This window comes from Penaeus monodon, unplaced genomic scaffold (assembly GCF_015228065.2).
Source record: "Penaeus monodon isolate SGIC_2016 unplaced genomic scaffold, NSTDA_Pmon_1 PmonScaffold_4194, whole genome shotgun sequence".
NCBI lineage: Eukaryota > Metazoa > Arthropoda > Malacostraca > Decapoda > Penaeidae > Penaeus > Penaeus monodon.
The window spans coordinates 5,938-22,444 of record NW_023658994.1 but is presented as its reverse complement, the minus strand read 5'-3'; the positions used below and the strand labels follow the sequence as shown (position 1 = coordinate 22,444).

Sequence of the window (16,507 nt, the reverse complement as noted above, 5' to 3'; positions counted from 1 at the left end):
CCAAAGCTTTGCTTTTGGACCACGGCTGCTCAGACATCAACCTACCTTTAAAAGAAGAATATATATATATATATATATATACACACACATATGTACACACACATATGAACACACACACACACACACACACACACACACATATCATTTATATATATTTGTATATTTTTTTATATATATATTTTTATATTTTTTTTTATATATATATATATATATATATATATATATATATATTATATATATTATATATATAAATATAGTTATATATATAGTTATATATATATTATATATATATATATATATATATATATATATATATATGTGTGTGTGTGTGTGTGTGTGTGTGTGTGTGTGTGTGTGTGTGTGTGTGTGTGTGTGTGTCTAACCGTATTCATGTTAACAGACGTATAAAAGGTATGAATGAGAATCAATATCTTCACAACAGAAGAGATGTATTTGACCGGTTTCGATTATATATTCGTGTATGTGTGTGTGTCCGTCTCTCTCTCTCTCTCTCTCTCTCTCTCTCTCTCTCTCTCTCTCTCTCTCTCTCTCTATATATATATAATATATATATATATATATATATTATATATATATATATATATATATATATATATATATATATATATATATATATAAATATATATATATATATATATATATATATATATATATATATATATATATATATATATATATTTATATATATATATATATATATATATATATATATATTTTATATATATATATATATATATATATATATATATATATATATTTGTGTTTGTGTGTACATCAGCTCATATGAGGACGACCTTTTCTTATATCCTACTTTGTAATCATTTTTTTTTTTTTAACTATTTTTTTCTATCACTGAAATTAATTAAATGAAATATGTAGACATGCATTTCGCCATTCAAAAGCGAAAGCGTGTTTGAATTTCGGACGTTTGTAAAACCGGCTAGCCTTGTGCGAGGCTCCAGCCGCATGTCTCAATATTTACTCATTCACGGCTGCTGGAACACTCAGAATGAAGCCTTAGAGAAAAGGATTTTAAGCCTTTTTGCTCTGATGGGAAAGTTGCGCCTTGCCCTAACGGCATGTTTAGCCAACAAGCATTAAAAGAAAAAAAAAAAAAAAAAAAATGGGAGTATATAAGTCAAAGCAAAATCTGGCAAGGCACATTCATCTGCTCTCCAGACAGGATGAGGGTAAGACCTAGCGCCTCGAACGGGGTCGGCGAACTTGTTTCTAGCTATTTCGTGCTACAGTCGCAATAGCTGTTAGGCCTGTCGCCTGCTTAGCGCGTCATTTGTGCCTGTCGCCTGCTTAGCTTATCTTCTGCTTGATTTTCAGCGTGTTCCGGTCTGCTCCCTCCTGGCGCTGGCACTCCTCGTCGGCTGCTCGTCCGCCACCTACGGGAACGGCGGAGCTAGCGGCGGAGGCGGGTTCGCAGGTGGTGGATGCTCCGGCGGTGATTGCGGAGGCTCAGGAGGCTATGACGGAGGATCGGTCGGAGGAGGTGGATGCGCCGGAGGTGGGTGTGGAGGATCGTCTGGTGGATACTCTGGTGGATCAGCAGGAGGAATAGGTGGTGGATTCGGTGGCGGCGATTCTTCTAGTGGAATTGGAGGTGCATTTGGAGGAGGTGGAGCTGGGGGGGGATTCGGTGGAGGAGGATCCTCTGGTGGATATTCCGGAGGATCTTCTGGTGGAGTTGGAGGTGGATTCGGTGGAGGAGGATCCTCTGGTGGATATTCCGGTGGATCATCGGGTGGAATTGGAGGAGGATTCGGTGGAGGAGGATCTTCTGGTGGAGTTGGAGGTGGATTCGGTGGAGGAGGATCCTCTGGTGGATATTCCGGTGGATCATCTGGTGGAATTGGAGGTGGATTTGGAGGAGGTGGAGGCTCCTCCGGTGGAATCGGCGGTGGGCATGGAGGGGGGACCGGCGGTTCCCTTGGCGGGTACCTTCCACCTTCAAGGAGGTAATCCTCCTGAAAGCCTTCTCGTCCACCTGAAGAGAAGTACTGGTCATGTGGTAAAGTCGCTAACTTCTGTAAGTTTATTTGATATGTTTCGTGTCATTCATCAGAGAGAGCAATGCTCAAATATTTGTTTGATAAAGTAAGTACGACTTGTCCCATTTATCAAAAGGTACTGTATAAAATAAATCCGTTGTGTATTCCCTGATATGGCAAAAATAAATAAATATATTATATAAAAGCGATAAAGTGATGGTATTTAACCTCTTAATAGTTTTCACAAACCGTGCAATCCGTGGCAAATCTTTCCCAAGCGTTTATGGAGAAAAGAAAAACAAAAAGCGAAAGCAAATGAAAGCAACTGCAGTGCCAGGAACAAAAGTCTCTATTAGATCAAAGACATACTGGTGTAATTTTGTCACTAGCTTGTCATGCCAGAAGCTTGTTATTTTTTACTTTATTTATCATGAGTTTTTAATGTTTTTTATTTATTTACCTTTTATCAATCTATAATACTTACTGTAATAATAATATTATTATTACCAATATAGTCATTGTTTTTAGCATTACTATAATTATCATTATTACTATAATATATTTTGAGATCATTATTTTGTGTGTCTGGCCTTAGATTTCGAGCATTTTAGCGGATTTTGCACAAATCCACAAAAAAAATCACTTGTAATCCTTCTAACCTAACATAACCTACACCATTAAATTGAAAACAAAAATCAATTTATTTTTTATATCACTGAGCAACTGCCTCGAACTTAAGCGACAACTATTGCTGAATATGAAATAACAGAGAGAAGACGTGCAAGATATATCGTACGTATTCCTGGTATATGTCAACGGCTGACGTCGACGAGCAGTTCTTTGGCTGTAGGGTGAAGAAGAGGCATTAGGAGGAGAACAACAGAGAACCATAACTTATCTGTCTGTAGCACTTTTTGGGAGACAAATCTGGAAGCATGCTGTATAAGAAATGAATTATATTATTGTGAAAGGATCTATAACTCCTTTCTACATAAGATATAGCAATGGGAATTTCAAAAAGGGATCCGGCCTTGTCCGAGTATTGCGTTTATACACTCGGAGCCTTTCGAGATGAACTTTATAAATCAAAGAAGTAAAGGACAAACTAAAACGATCCCATCCCACTCTGTGTTCCTTTTTTAAATAATTATGCATTTTCCATTACAATATATGTTAACGTGAAGTATCTCACTCGACCTTCATCTTTATCATGTTTATCCCGGAATACCAGCACATGCAGTAGCTTACCTGCGCACAAACTGCAACCTATTTCGGCAATGTTTATAAAACGTGTAGGGTGTTTACTTGAGGAACGGCAGTAGGGGGGGGGAGGCTCTCTTTCCCTCCTCAATGTACTTTCAAAAGGGCCTCCAATTGAGTTAATCATCTTTCAGGGTTGTCAAAACTTTTAAATAGAATTGTGGTGAGGTCAAACCACATCGCCGGAAAGATATCTCAGCATTTGCAAATGGCACTATATACTGTACAAGATGATGACAAGAATACATGCCATACCCACTGTAATATAAGATCATCTGGTGTTAATTACCAACAGACAGTTTATTAGTCCTACCAGTCTCAATTGTTTACCCTTTTCCTTGATTTTTGAAAAGTTTCATTTATATTATATTATTGTCTTTAATGTTATTAATATTTTGATAACAATTTAATAATCACAATATAAAAAAAAATAATAATAACAGTATCAAGGAAAGGGGAAATCAGGCGCGATCACTAGGCCTACTGTGGTTTGGAGGCAAACGCACAAAAGTCAAATTAACCCTTTATTTTGGAGTATACACCTTATGTTCAGGTCAGAGCCTAGCCGATGAGTGAGTGAGTTTTGCGTTCTTTTGAGATTTGCGAAGTTCTGGCTTCGCCCGGCCTTTGTCAGCTTTTTTTATGGCTGTCTCATTTAGTTCTCTGACATTCGGTGCTTACCGTGGCGGTGGGATTGCCAGCAGGCGCTCCTGTAGCCGTGGTGTAAGCATCTCGCATAATCTCTTTACAAGCACGACGGCTGTGTTCTGCGGGCCTTGTCTCAGGAACTGCGTGTGCACACAATTCTCTAAGTAATGTACAAGTGTGGCGTTCGGCTCGCCGCAATGCATGCAGCACCTCTCTTCACGTTCTATTGTTTGTATGATCTGCCATGAACAGTGGTAACCTAGGCGCATTATGTGCAGAATGACTTCAGTACCTCTGTTGTTTATTTCAGAGAGTGCCAATGGTTCATAGCCGGTGGCATCTGAGTACAGCTGGCCGAGGGGGAGGATCTCGTTTCCTCTCTGTGAAGCTGCAGGAGGAAGGAGGTTGCCATCACCGTACATTTCTTCCTAAGTAATTTTCGGCTTTGATGTATTATCATGGGATTAGGGGGCATACCTCTGCCAACTTCGGCTAGTCTGTCAGCAAGCTCATTCCCTCTGATCCCTATGTGGCTGGGAAGCCAGTTTATGATAATTCTTCTACCCTGTGCAAGAATCCTCTGTGCCAGTGTGAGGATGGTAGTCAGAAGGTAGATATTGTCAGTGGGTGAGTGCTGCTGAAGATAGTCAATGGCTCCTTTGGAGTCTGTATGTATGACCACGTGTCCTTCCCTCACGGACGCGTGGCTCAGTGCTCCCATGATAGCAACTGCCTCTGCCTGTAGCGAGGAGGCGTTGTCTGTTACCCTCATGGATTTTGTGGCATCCCTTGCTGCGAAGCGGCGCCTGCAGTGTGGTCAAGGGATCGACCGATCCATCCGTGTAGTATATTCTGCTACCCAGAGGAGTGATGGTTGCAATGACCCTCTGGGTTTCTGCCTTTAGGCTAGGCGTGGAATATTCGTTCTTTTTGGTTGCCAGTCTCATGCCCGAGAACTCTATCGAGATTTGTGCCCATGGCAGAGCTTCACCTTGGCAAGAAGCGGTTCTTTGAGCTGATGGCATATTAACACCCTGCTGTGTGAGACAGCCAGGAGTTGTTTGAAAACAGCTCGTTATCTTGTTCTAGGCGTCTGTCTATTTTATGTCTTAGGCTTGTATTCCTGGAGCCTGGATGACCTTTAATAAAAATTGTGCTGCCATTAGATCGATTTGTGAGGCCAAGGGGAGAAGGTTTGCCTGGCGGAGTCGTTTTGGACCGTCTCCAATTGGTCTTTATATTTTTTCTTAATGCAAATCAGAGCAAGGGAGGCATAGTCTACAATGGGCCTGACAGCATGTACATAGAATGATCTTAGTACTCTGTTTCTGGCCCCTATGTGTCTTCCACTCATTGCTCTCATGACGGAAAGTCTTGATTTTGTTCAGTCAACCAGGTACTGGACCTTCTTCTGGAAGGAGAGGGTCTGATCTATCTTTACCCCAAGGTAGAGGTAGTCCTGAACCACTCTAAGGCCATTCCCTGAATTTTCAGACTTGTGCCTTGAACTCTCTGTCTCAGAGCCATGGCTTTAGATTGGCTTCAGAGGTCTTTGGTCCTGTCCTACGACACTCCTCAGATATGAGGTTTGTTTTGTTTAAGCAGTGTGCTCCAGTGGAGATGATAGCAAGATCGTCTGCATAGGAGATGATCTTGCACCCCACTGGGAGTTTATGTTGAGGATACAGGACATTAATGTGTTAAAGAGGGCTAGACTGGGAACCCCACCTGTGGCGTTCCATTCTCTAGTGGTATGTGCTGTGATAGGTGACCTTGGAATTTGACTCTGGCTGTTCTATTCCTAAAGTAATCACCTATCCAAGCCAAGAGCTTACCTCTGATTCCTTTTTGGATCAGGCTCTCCTGAATGGCAAGAGAACTAGCCAGTTCAAAAGCCTTCTCCAGGTCAAGGAATACTACAACAGATGTGCCCGTGCTTATTGTGCTCAAGAGCGTGGCTATGCTGTGCGCTGTGCTCTGGTGAACCCGTCGAGGTGTTCATGTGGGGGTCCCATTTTCCATCGAAGCCGGTTCAGAACCATCCTCTCGGATCGCCAAACCGCATGGACCTGACTCTACCGAGCGCAGAAACTCATTGCACGTTGGTCACTACAGCATTCCCCTTCAAGTGTAGCGGTCGCGAAAACGAACCTTTGAGATCCTGCATTGCTCCTGGAGATGCGCAGGCTTCGCACGGTCGATGCTGACGGTGTCGTCTCCTCGTGGACGCCGGATGGTGATGGTTTTACTGTCCCGCTTGATGACAGGGAAAGGCCCCTCATAGGGCAGGCAGAGGGGAGGCTTGGTGGGTCGCCTTATGAAGACATGTGAGCAGTCTTGGAGGTCGTGGGGCAAGTAGATGTCTTGTTGCCGTGATGGTCTAGTAGGACAGGAGTGGATGCGGGCCATACGGTCGCGAAGCTGCTTTCCGAATGCTCCTGGGTACTGATCTCTGGAGCTTACTAGAAAATCAGCAGGGAGAGCTATGGTGGTTCTGTAGAACATCTCTGCTGCAGTGCACCGAAGATCCTGCTTGACAGAGGTCCGTATGTGTAGGAGTTCCAAGGGCAACTGGTCCACCCAGTGTCGGGCGGGAGAAGAAGCCCTGAGGGCCTCCTTCAAGTGTCGGTGTAGGCGCTCCACCATGCCATTGGCACTGGGATGGTATGCTGTGGTCCGGATGCGCTTCGAGCCGAGAAGAATCATCAGCTGCCTCCAGAGCTCGGACTCGAACTGAGGACTTCTGTCGGTCGTGACCGTCGCTGAAGTCCCATACCGAGATATCCAGGTGCTGATGAAGATCTTGGCAATGGTGGCGGCAGCGGTGTCCTGGATAGGTGTGGCCACAGGACACCTGGTAAACCGGTAAATCATTGTCAGTTGTAACCCTGGTCTGCTGGTAGAGGGCCGACTACGTCGAGGTGTACATGCTCGAAGCAGCCGTCTGGTACAAGGAATACCTGTGGGGGAGACTTAGTATGTCAGTGAACCTTACTGTGCTGGCACTCAATACAGGTGCGGCACCACTGCCGGACGTCTCTACTGATGCCAGGCCAGACGCCTTTACTGTGGATTAAGTCCTGTGTTGGGCGGATTCCCCTATGAGTGTGGTAAGCCTCGAAAAACTGCCAGCGGAGTGACGGAAGGATGTAAGGACGGGGTCGGCCCAGAGAGGTGTCGCAGAGGATGGTGTTCTGAGACCCCTGAAGCTGCACCTGCTCTAGCTGAAGGGAGGTATCTCCGTCGGTGAGCCTGGCGAGGGAAGGGTCTTGTTGCTGCTCCCTGCGAACCAGCTAGTAGTCGATCGGGGTGTTGCTCACAATTACCATGGATATCGAGACTCTGGATAGGGCGTTTGCAGCCTGATTGTTGGTGCCTTGGATGTGTCGTATGTCAGTGGTGAGCTGGGCAATGAAATCCAGGTGCTTCTCTTCACGCGGGGACTGACGGCGACTCCTGTTGTGCAGGGCGAAGGTGAGGGGCTTCTGGTCCATCAAGATGTGGAAGTCCTTCCCCTCGACGTATGTCCGGAAATATTTGATGGCCGTATACACCGCAAGGAGCTCCTTACCGAAGGCACTGTACCTATTTTGTTGTGGGCTGAGAGTCTGTGAAGAGAAAGACAGGGGTTGCCAACCATTACCTGGGTCCTGTTGCAGAACTGCTCCCATGGCAGTGTCCGAGGCGTCGACGGCTATATTGAGCCTTGCTCCCTGCTGCGGCTGGTTGAGGAGGGTCGCCGAGGCTAAGGCGTCTTTGCTAGCCTCGAAAGCTTCAGTCGCCTCAGAAGTCCAAGTTATGTCTCTGCCGCGTCCTGACCGGGATGGAGCGAGGAGACGTTGCAGAGGAGCCAGCAGAAGTGCACACCTTAGGATGAACCTCCTGAAGAAGTTTATCATGCCGAGGTACTTCTGAAGCTGTCTCTTTGTTGTTGGCTTAGGGAACTGCCTGATGCTGCTGACCTTCTCCTGAGCTGGGGTAATGCCGTCGGCGGTAATCGCGTGACCTAGAAAGGTGAGAGAGGTGATTCCGAAGAGACTCTTACCACGGTTGAAGAGGCCCGGATATGCTGCTGGTGTTCCTCACTACTGCTGCTGGCGATGAGTATATCGTCGATGTAGACGAAGACACCCTGTAGGCCACGGGTGACATCATCCATGAAGCGCTGGAAGGTCTGGGCGGCGTTGCGGAGTCCGAACGGCATTCGCAGGAATTCGTTTAGGCTGAAGGGCGTGGTCACAGCTGTCTTCAGGATGTCCTCCTCGGTGATGGGGATTTGGTGGTAAGTTCTGACGAGGTTTTAGAGAAAATCGTGCATCCCGAGAGCTCGCGTGTGAAGGAGTGGAGGTGCGGGAGGGGATAGCGGTCAGGTGCGGTGGCTGACGATAATCCCCAAAGGGATGCCAGTCGCTGTCCTTCTTACATACAAGGTGCAGGGGAGATGCCCACTGGCTGCTGGAAAGGCGTATAATGCCGAGCTCTCTCATGTGCTCGAGCTCTGCCTTGGCGATGCGGAAGCAATCTGGTGTGAGTGGCCTGCAAAGGGAATAGACCAGTGGTCCAGTCGTGACGATGTGGTGCTTGACAGTGTGTGGTGGTGTCGTTGCAGCGTTGATGGGCTTCATCAACGCTGGAAACTCGCACAGCACAGCTCTGTAAGAGCACTGGTTGGGCAGCACCGTGTATATCCGAGGGACACGTACCAGGGCCGACGAGGCATAGGTGCGCGTCCCTGACTGGTGCACAAGGAACTCCGCACTAAGGTCCACCGTGAATCCGTGGTGCGCCAGGAAATCAGCTGCGAGGATTGGCTGCTGTACGTCGGCGACTAGGAAAACCCACGTCAGCTTTGAGTGCGGAGCGCCGCTGAAAAGGAGGGTCAATGAATGCTCACTGTATACGTTGATGGGTGAATAGTTGGCAGCCTCCAATGTGCAAGAAGCAGGCAATTGTCTGTCTTTGTAGGATGCGGGAATGAGGCTGACTTCCGCTCCTATGTCCACCAAGAACTGCAGGGGGGAGTTGTTGTCGCGGACGTAGAGTAGGCGCCGTCTGGGGCCACGAGAGACCGGCGCTATTAGTTTCCGCGGTGTCCGTTTCCCGGCCATGAGCAAGGGGGTTCGCACCGACGCGCCCTGCTGCCAAATCTGGAATGGTAGAAACAGTAGCTACCTGGAGTCGAGGAACGGCGGTGGCTGTGGGTGTGACGGTACTAGGGTGCGCAGTCTCGTCCACGATCGCGGGTGACCCGGGGTGATGCAGGACTGGGATCTGGGACGCAGTGAAGATTCGTGGGCTTAAAGTTGTCGAACGGCAGTTGTGAGTTCGGCAACCTGTGTCGCGAGGGTTTCCAGGGTTAGAGGTGAGGGAGTGGATACAGCTGAAACTTATGCGGTAGTCTGGATGGCTAGAATCTCGTCCGCTTTTGAGGCTAGTTGCTCAATGGGGAGCTCCGACGCTAGTAGAGCGGTTTGAACCGTCGCTGGCAGACGGTGAAGAAACATCGAGCATAGAATATCAAGAGGCAGACGTGTGTTGGCACGGGAGAGAGTACGTTGTATGTACCGGAGTATTTCCGAGGGAGCACGGCCGTCAGGCGACGAAGCTGTGAAGAGAGCGCACAGCGCATTTCGTGGGGAAGGCGCGGCTCTCTGCAGGATTGCTTCTTTGAGGAGTTGTACGTGTTGTACTCGGGGTTGTTAAGAAGGTCACTGACGGAGAGCAGGAGTTCAGGCGAGAGATTTGTGACCAGTATCCGATATTTGACATGGCGTAGGAGGAACTCTTGTTCCACCTGCAGAAACCACTCAGGAAGGCAAGCAATGGTGCAGGTGGGCAGTGGCTTCAAGGTGGCTGACACACTCATGGCTAACTGGGCTCTTAACTCCGAGGGTCACCAGTGTGGTTTGGAGGCAAACGCAGAGAAGTCAAATTAACTTTATATTTCGAGAGTTTACAAATTGTGTTCAGGTCAGAGCCTAGCCGATGAGTGAGTGAGTTTTGCTGGACTTTGCGGCTTAAATATGCCAGCCGCGATGTATACTCGATGTATAGGTCAGGCCCGGTGAGCTTCGCGGTGATTGGGCGGGAGTCGGCTCGCCAAACCGCATGGACCTGACTCTAACGAGTGCGGAAGCTCGTTGCACGTTGGTCACCACACTACTGATAGATTCCTTTCTGGCTGAGCACATGTGGAGCCATCTGTACGTAATAAAAATCACAAAAAAAACTAGTAGTAATAGTACATAAATCCGTAGTTATTATGGTTAAGATGGGTATTATGCGATAGTTTATTGAACATCTATTTCAATTTGTCTGGTTTACTTGGTATACCTTAGATCAGGAGATATCATTTATTAGGGGTTTTCAACTTCTTGCCCCCGTTTTACACTTACCTTTTTAGCATTCTTTGCAATTAGAGAAAAGAAACGCGGAATGATAATAAGATGTGTCTTTATGCCATACGAGGGTAATACTACATAGAACACAGACTCAGCCATAAACCTAGCAATCAAAGTAATACTGAGAATTTCAGTGTTTCTTTTAGGTAACGGGTTTTTGTACTGACAACTGTATAGGTAAGTAGAAATAAGGGGCCACAATTTGACGAAATGTGCTGTGAGTTATTACAAAACAGTATGCTACTCATCCATACCGTGTAGGTAGCCAGAAAGCACGTTGCCCCTTATCATACATGGGGAATAGCACCTGTCTACACGATTTCAAAATAAATCAACATAATTTCGCACAGATTCTGTCTTACTCTTATTTACTATAGATGATTTGTATGTGTTAGAGACCAGACGAGCAGTTGATACAAAACTTCCATTCCGAAATGTTTCAACGATCGAATTTCTACTTTACAGACTTTACTAATAATGTCGCAGTTTATGATGTAACATAAATTACCAGTGCGTACAATATTGCGTTGCAGATTAATTAACTCAACATGATAGTGATAGTTTTCTTTCCAAGCGTTGTTGGACTCCATGAGACGCCTGTTCGTGGCGTACTCCCTGATAAACCTTCGATATACCCCAAGGGTACGCATATTCCCGTTGAGAAAACCTATTAGTTATCCATTATTTTTAAAATTTAAGTGTACAGTGCCAGATGACAATGCACCAGGACCCATGGGGCTATTATGGCACTATCATGCTTAGGAGAAAATCAAACAATTAAACATAGGATAGTGTATGAAACTATCCGATGAAAGTCATTACGCTAGGAGGGAAAAACAGAGCTTAATTCTCATGGTCAGAGAAAATGGAGAGTATACCATGTACTTCACGTTTTCATCTTATCTTTTTAAAAGTTTTTATTTTATATATATATATATATATATATAAAAACTTTTAAAAAGATAAGATGAAAACGTGAAGTACATGGTATACTCTCCATTTTCTCTGACCATGAGAATTAAGCTCTGTTTTTCCCTCCTAGCGTAATGACTTTCATACGGATAGTTTCATACACTATCCTATGTTTAATTGTTTGATTTTCTCCTAAGCATGATAGTGCCATAATAGCCCCATGGGTCCTGGTGCATTGTCATCTGGCACTGTACACTTAAATTTTAAAAATAATGGATAACTAATAGGTTTTCTCAACGGGAATATGCGTACCCTTGGGGTATATCGAAGGTTTATCAGGGAGTACGCCACGAACAGGCGTCTCATGGAGTCCAACAACGCTTGGAAAGAAAACTATCACTATCATGTTGAGTTAATTAATCTGCAACGCAATATTGTACGCACTGGTAATTTATGTTACATCATAAACTGCGACATTATTAGTAAAGTCTGTAAAGTAGAAATTCGATCGTTGAAACATTTCGGAATGGAAGTTTTGTATCAAAATGCTCGTCTGGTCTCTAACACATACAAATCATCTATAGTAAATAAGAGTAAGACAGAATCTGTGCGAAATTATGTTGATTTATTTTGAAATCGTGTAGACAGTTTCTATTTCCCCATGTATGATAAGTGGCAACGTGGTTTCTGGCTTACCTACACGGTATGGATGAGTAGCATACTGTTTTGTAATAACTCACAGCACATTTCGTCTAATTTTTGCCCCTTATTTCTACTTACCTATACAGTTGTCAGTACAAAAAACCCGTTACCTAAAAGAAACACTGAAAAATTCTCAGTATTACTTTGATTGCTAGGTTTATGGCTGAGTCTGTGTTCTATGTAGTATTACCCTCGTATGGCATAAAGACACATCTTATTATCATTCCGCGTTTCTTTTCTCTAATTGCAAAGAATGCTAAAAAGGTAAGTGTAAAACGGGGGGCAAGAAGTTGAAACCCCTAATAAATGATATCTCCTGATCTAAGGTATACCAAGTAAACCAGACAAATTGAAATAAGATGTTCAATAAAACTATCGCATAATACCCATCTTAACCATAATAACTACGGATTTATGTACTATTACTACTAGTTTTTTTTGTGATTTTTATTACGTACAGATGGCTCCACATGTGCTCAGCCAGAAAGGAATCTATCAGTAGTGTGGTGACCAACGTGCAACGAGCTTCCGCACTCGTTAGAGTCAGGTCCATGCGGTTTGGCGAGCCGACTCCCGCCAATCACCGCGAAGCTCACCGGGCCTGACCTATACATCGAGTATACATCGCGGCTGGCATATTTAAGCCGCAAAGTCCAGCAAAAACTCACTCACTCATCGGCTAGGCTCTGACCTGAACACAATTGTAAATTTCGAAATAAAAAGTTAATTTGACTTCTCTGCGTTTGCCTCCAAACCACACTGGTGACCCTCGGAGTTAAGAGCCCAGTTAGCCATGAGTGTGTCAGCCACCTTGAAGCCACTGCCCACCTGCACCATTGCTTGCCTTCCTGAGTGGTTTCTGCAGGTGGAACAAGAGTTCCTCCTACGCCATGTCACCTCTCCGATCACCAAATATCGGATACTGGTCACAAATCTCTCGCCTGAACTCCTGCTCTCCATCAGCGACCTTCTTAACAACCCCGAGTACAACACGTACAAACTCCTCAAAGAAGCAATCCAGCAGAGAGCCGCGGCTTCCCCACGAAATGCGCTGCGCGCTCTCTTCACAGCTTCGTCGCCTGACGGCCGTGCTCCCTCGGAAATACTCCGGTACATACAACGTACTCTCTCCCGTGCCAACACACGTCTGCCTCTTGATATTCTATGCTCGATGTTTCTTCACCGTCTGCCAGCGACGGTTCAAACCGCTCTACTAGCGTCGGAGCTCCCCATTGAGCAACTAGCCTCAAAAGCGGACGAGATTCTAGCCATCCAGACTACCGCATAAGTTTCAGCTGTATCCACTCCCTCACCTCTAACCCTGGAAACCCTCGCGACACAGGTTGCCGAACTCACAACTGCCGTTCGACAACTTTAAGCCCACGAATCTTCACTGCGTCCCAGATCCCAGTCCTGCATCACCCCGGGTCACCCGCGATCGTGGACGAGACTGCGCACCCTAGTACCGTCACACCCACAGCCACCGTCGTTCCCCGACTCCAGGTAGCTACTGTTTCTACCATTCCAGATTTGGCAGCAGGGCGCGTCGGTGCGAACCCCCTTGCTCATGGCCGGGAAACGGACACCGCGGAAACTAATAGCGCCGGTCTCTCGTGGCCCCAGACGGCGCCTACTCTACGTCCGCGACAACAACTCCCCCCTGCAGTTCTTGGTGGACATAGGAGCGGAAGTCAGCCTCATTCCCGCATCCTACAAAGACAGACAATTGCCTGCTTCTTGCACATTGGAGGCTGCCAACTATTCACCCATCAACGTATACAGTGAGCATTCATTGACCCTCCTTTTCAGCGGCGCTCCGCACTCAAAGCTGACGTGGGTTTTCCTAGTCGCCGACGTACAGCAGCCAATCCTCGCAGCTGATTTCCTGGCGCACCACGGATTCACGGTGGACCTTAGGCGGGAGTTCCTTGTGCACCAGTCAGGGACGCGCACCTATGCCTCGTCGGCCCTGGTACGTGTCCCTCGGATATACACGGTGCTGCCCAACCAGTGCTCTTACAGAGCTGTGCTGTGCGAGTTTCCAGCGTTGATGAAGCCCATCAACGCTGCAACGACACCACCACACACTGTCAAGCACCACATCGTCACGACTGGACCACTGGTCTATTCCCTTTGCAGGCCACTCACACCAGATTGCTTCCGCATCGCCAAGGCAGAGCTCGAGCACATGAGAGAGCTCGGCATTATACGCCTTTCCAGCAGCCAGTGGGCATCTCCCCTGCACCTTGTATGTAAGAAGGACAGCGACTGGCATCCCTTTGGGGATTATCGTCAGCCACCGCACCTGACCGCTATCCCCTCCCGCACCTCCACTCCTTCACACGCGAGCTCTCGGGATGCACGATTTTCTCTAAAACCTCGTCAGAACTTACCACCAAATCCCCATCACCGAGGAGGACATCCTGAAGACAGCTGTGACCACGCCCTTCAGCCTAAACGAATTCCTGCGAATGCCGTTCGGACTCCGCAACGCCGCCCAGACCTTCCAGCGCTTCATGGATGATGTCACCCGTGGCCTACAGGGTGTCTTCGTCTACATCGACGATATACTCATCGCCAGCAGCAGTAGTGAGGAACACCAGCAGCATATCCGGGCCTCTTCAACCGTGGTAAGAGTCTCTTCGGAATCACCTCTCTCACCTTTCTAGGTCACGCGATTACCGCCGACGGCATTACCCCAGCTCAGGAGAAGGTCAGCAGCATCAGGCAGTTCCCTAAGCCAACAACAAAGAGACAGCTTCAGAAGTACCTCGGCATGATAAACTTCTTCAGGAGGTTCATCCTAAGGTGTGCACTTCTGCTGGCTCCTCTGCAACGTCTCCTCGCTCCATCCCGGTCAGGACGCGGCAGAGACATAACTTGGACTTCTGAGGCGACTGAAGCTTTCGAGGCTAGCAAAGACGCCTTAGCCTCGGCGACCCTCCTCAACCAGCCGCAGCAGGGAGCAAGGCTCAATATAGCCGTCGACGCCTCGGACACTGCCATGGGAGCAGTTCTGCAACAGGACCCAGGTAATGGTTGGCACCCCTGTCTTTCTCTTCACAGACTCTCAGCCCACAACAAAATAGGTACAGTGCCTTCGGTAAGGAGCTCCTTGCGGTGTATACGGCCATCAAATATTTCCGGACATACGTCGAGGGGAAGGACTTCCACATCTTGATGGACCAGAAGCCCCTCACCTTCGCCCTGCACAACAGGAGTCGCCGTCAGTCCCCGCGTGAAGAGAAGCACCTGGATTTCATTGCCCAGCTCACCACTGACATACGACACATCCAAGGCACCAACAATCAGGCTGCAAACGCCCTATCCAGAGTCTCGATATCCATGGTAATTGTGAGCAACACCCCGATCGACTACTAGCTGGTTCGCAGGGAGCAGCAACAAGACCCTTCCCTCGCCAGGCTCACCGACGGAGATACCTCCCTTCAGCTAGAGCAGGTGCAGCTTCAGGGGTCTCAGAACACCATCCTCTGCGACACCTCTCTGGGCCGACCCCGTCCTTACATCCTTCCGTCACTCCGCTGGCAGTTTTTCGAGGCTTACCACACTCATAGGGGAATCCGCCCAACACAGGACTTAATCCACAGTAAAGGCGTCTGGCCTGGCATCAGTAGAGACGTCCGGCAGTGGTGCCGCACCTGTATTGAGTGCCAGCACAGTAAGGTTCACTGACATACTAAGTCTCCCCCACAGGTATTCCTTGTACCAGACGGCTGCTTCGAGCATGTACACCTCGACGTAGTCGGCCCTCTACCAGCAGACCAGGGTTACAACTGACAATGATTTACCGGTTTACCAGGTGTCCTGTGGCCACACCTATCCAGGACACCGCTGCCGCCACCATTGCCAAGATCTTCATCAGCACCTGGATATCTCGGTATGGGACTTCAGCGACGGTCACGACCGACAGAAGTCCTCAGTTCGAGTCCGAGCTCTGGAGGCAGCTGATGATTCTTCTCGGCTCGAAGCGCATCCGGACCACAGCATACCATCCCAGTGCCAATGGCATGGTGGAGCGCCTACACCGACACTTGAAGGAGGCCCTCAGGGCTTCTTCTCCCGCCCGACACTGGGTGGACCAGTTGCCCTTGGAACTCCTACACATACGGACCTCTGTCAAGCAGGATCTTCGGTGCACTGCAGCAGAGATGTTCTACAGAACCACCATAGCTCTCCCTGCTGATTTTCTAGTAAGCTCCAGAGATCAGTACCCAGGAGCATTCGGAAAGCAGCTTCGCGACCGTATGGCCCGCATCCACTCCTGTCCTACTAGACCATCACGGCAACAAGACATCTACTTGCCCCACGACCTCCAAGACTGCTCACATGTCTTCATAAGGCGACCCACCAAGCCTCCCCTCTGCCTGCCCTATGGGGGGCCCTTCCCTGTCATCAAGCGGGACAGTAAAACCATCACCATCCGGCGTCCACGAGGAGACGACACCGTCAGCATCGACCGTGCGAAGCCTGCGCATCTCCAGGAGCAATGCAGGATCTCAAAGGTTCGTTTCGCGACCGCTACACTTGAAGGGGAATGCTGTA

General features: G+C 47.6%; 2 protein-coding genes across 2 annotated transcripts; one reads left to right on the top strand and one right to left on the bottom strand.

Moving 5' to 3' along the window:
- The first annotated feature begins 1,197 nt into the window (after window positions 1-1,197).
- LOC119570860 (glycine-rich cell wall structural protein-like) lies at window positions 1,198-2,230 on the top strand. Its single transcript, XM_037918434.1, has 2 exons — window positions 1,198-1,211; window positions 1,357-2,230. Exons 1-2 carry the CDS (start codon window positions 1,206-1,208, stop codon window positions 1,990-1,992), a joined length of 642 nt encoding a protein of 213 aa, XP_037774362.1. The 5' UTR covers window positions 1,198-1,205; the 3' UTR covers window positions 1,993-2,230.
- A 3,409-nt stretch (window positions 2,231-5,639) lies between these two features.
- Window positions 5,640-9,795, bottom strand: LOC119570859. Its single transcript, XM_037918433.1, has 12 exons — window positions 9,788-9,795; window positions 9,495-9,640; window positions 9,064-9,262; window positions 8,574-8,981; window positions 8,304-8,465; window positions 8,019-8,218; window positions 7,694-7,935; window positions 7,256-7,537; window positions 6,925-7,153; window positions 6,687-6,889; window positions 6,179-6,458; window positions 5,640-5,674 (listed from the first exon to the last, which is right to left on the bottom strand). Exons 1-12 carry the CDS (start codon window positions 9,793-9,795, stop codon window positions 5,640-5,642), a joined length of 2,394 nt encoding a protein of 797 aa, XP_037774361.1.
- Between the last annotated feature and the right edge of the window lie 6,712 nt (window positions 9,796-16,507).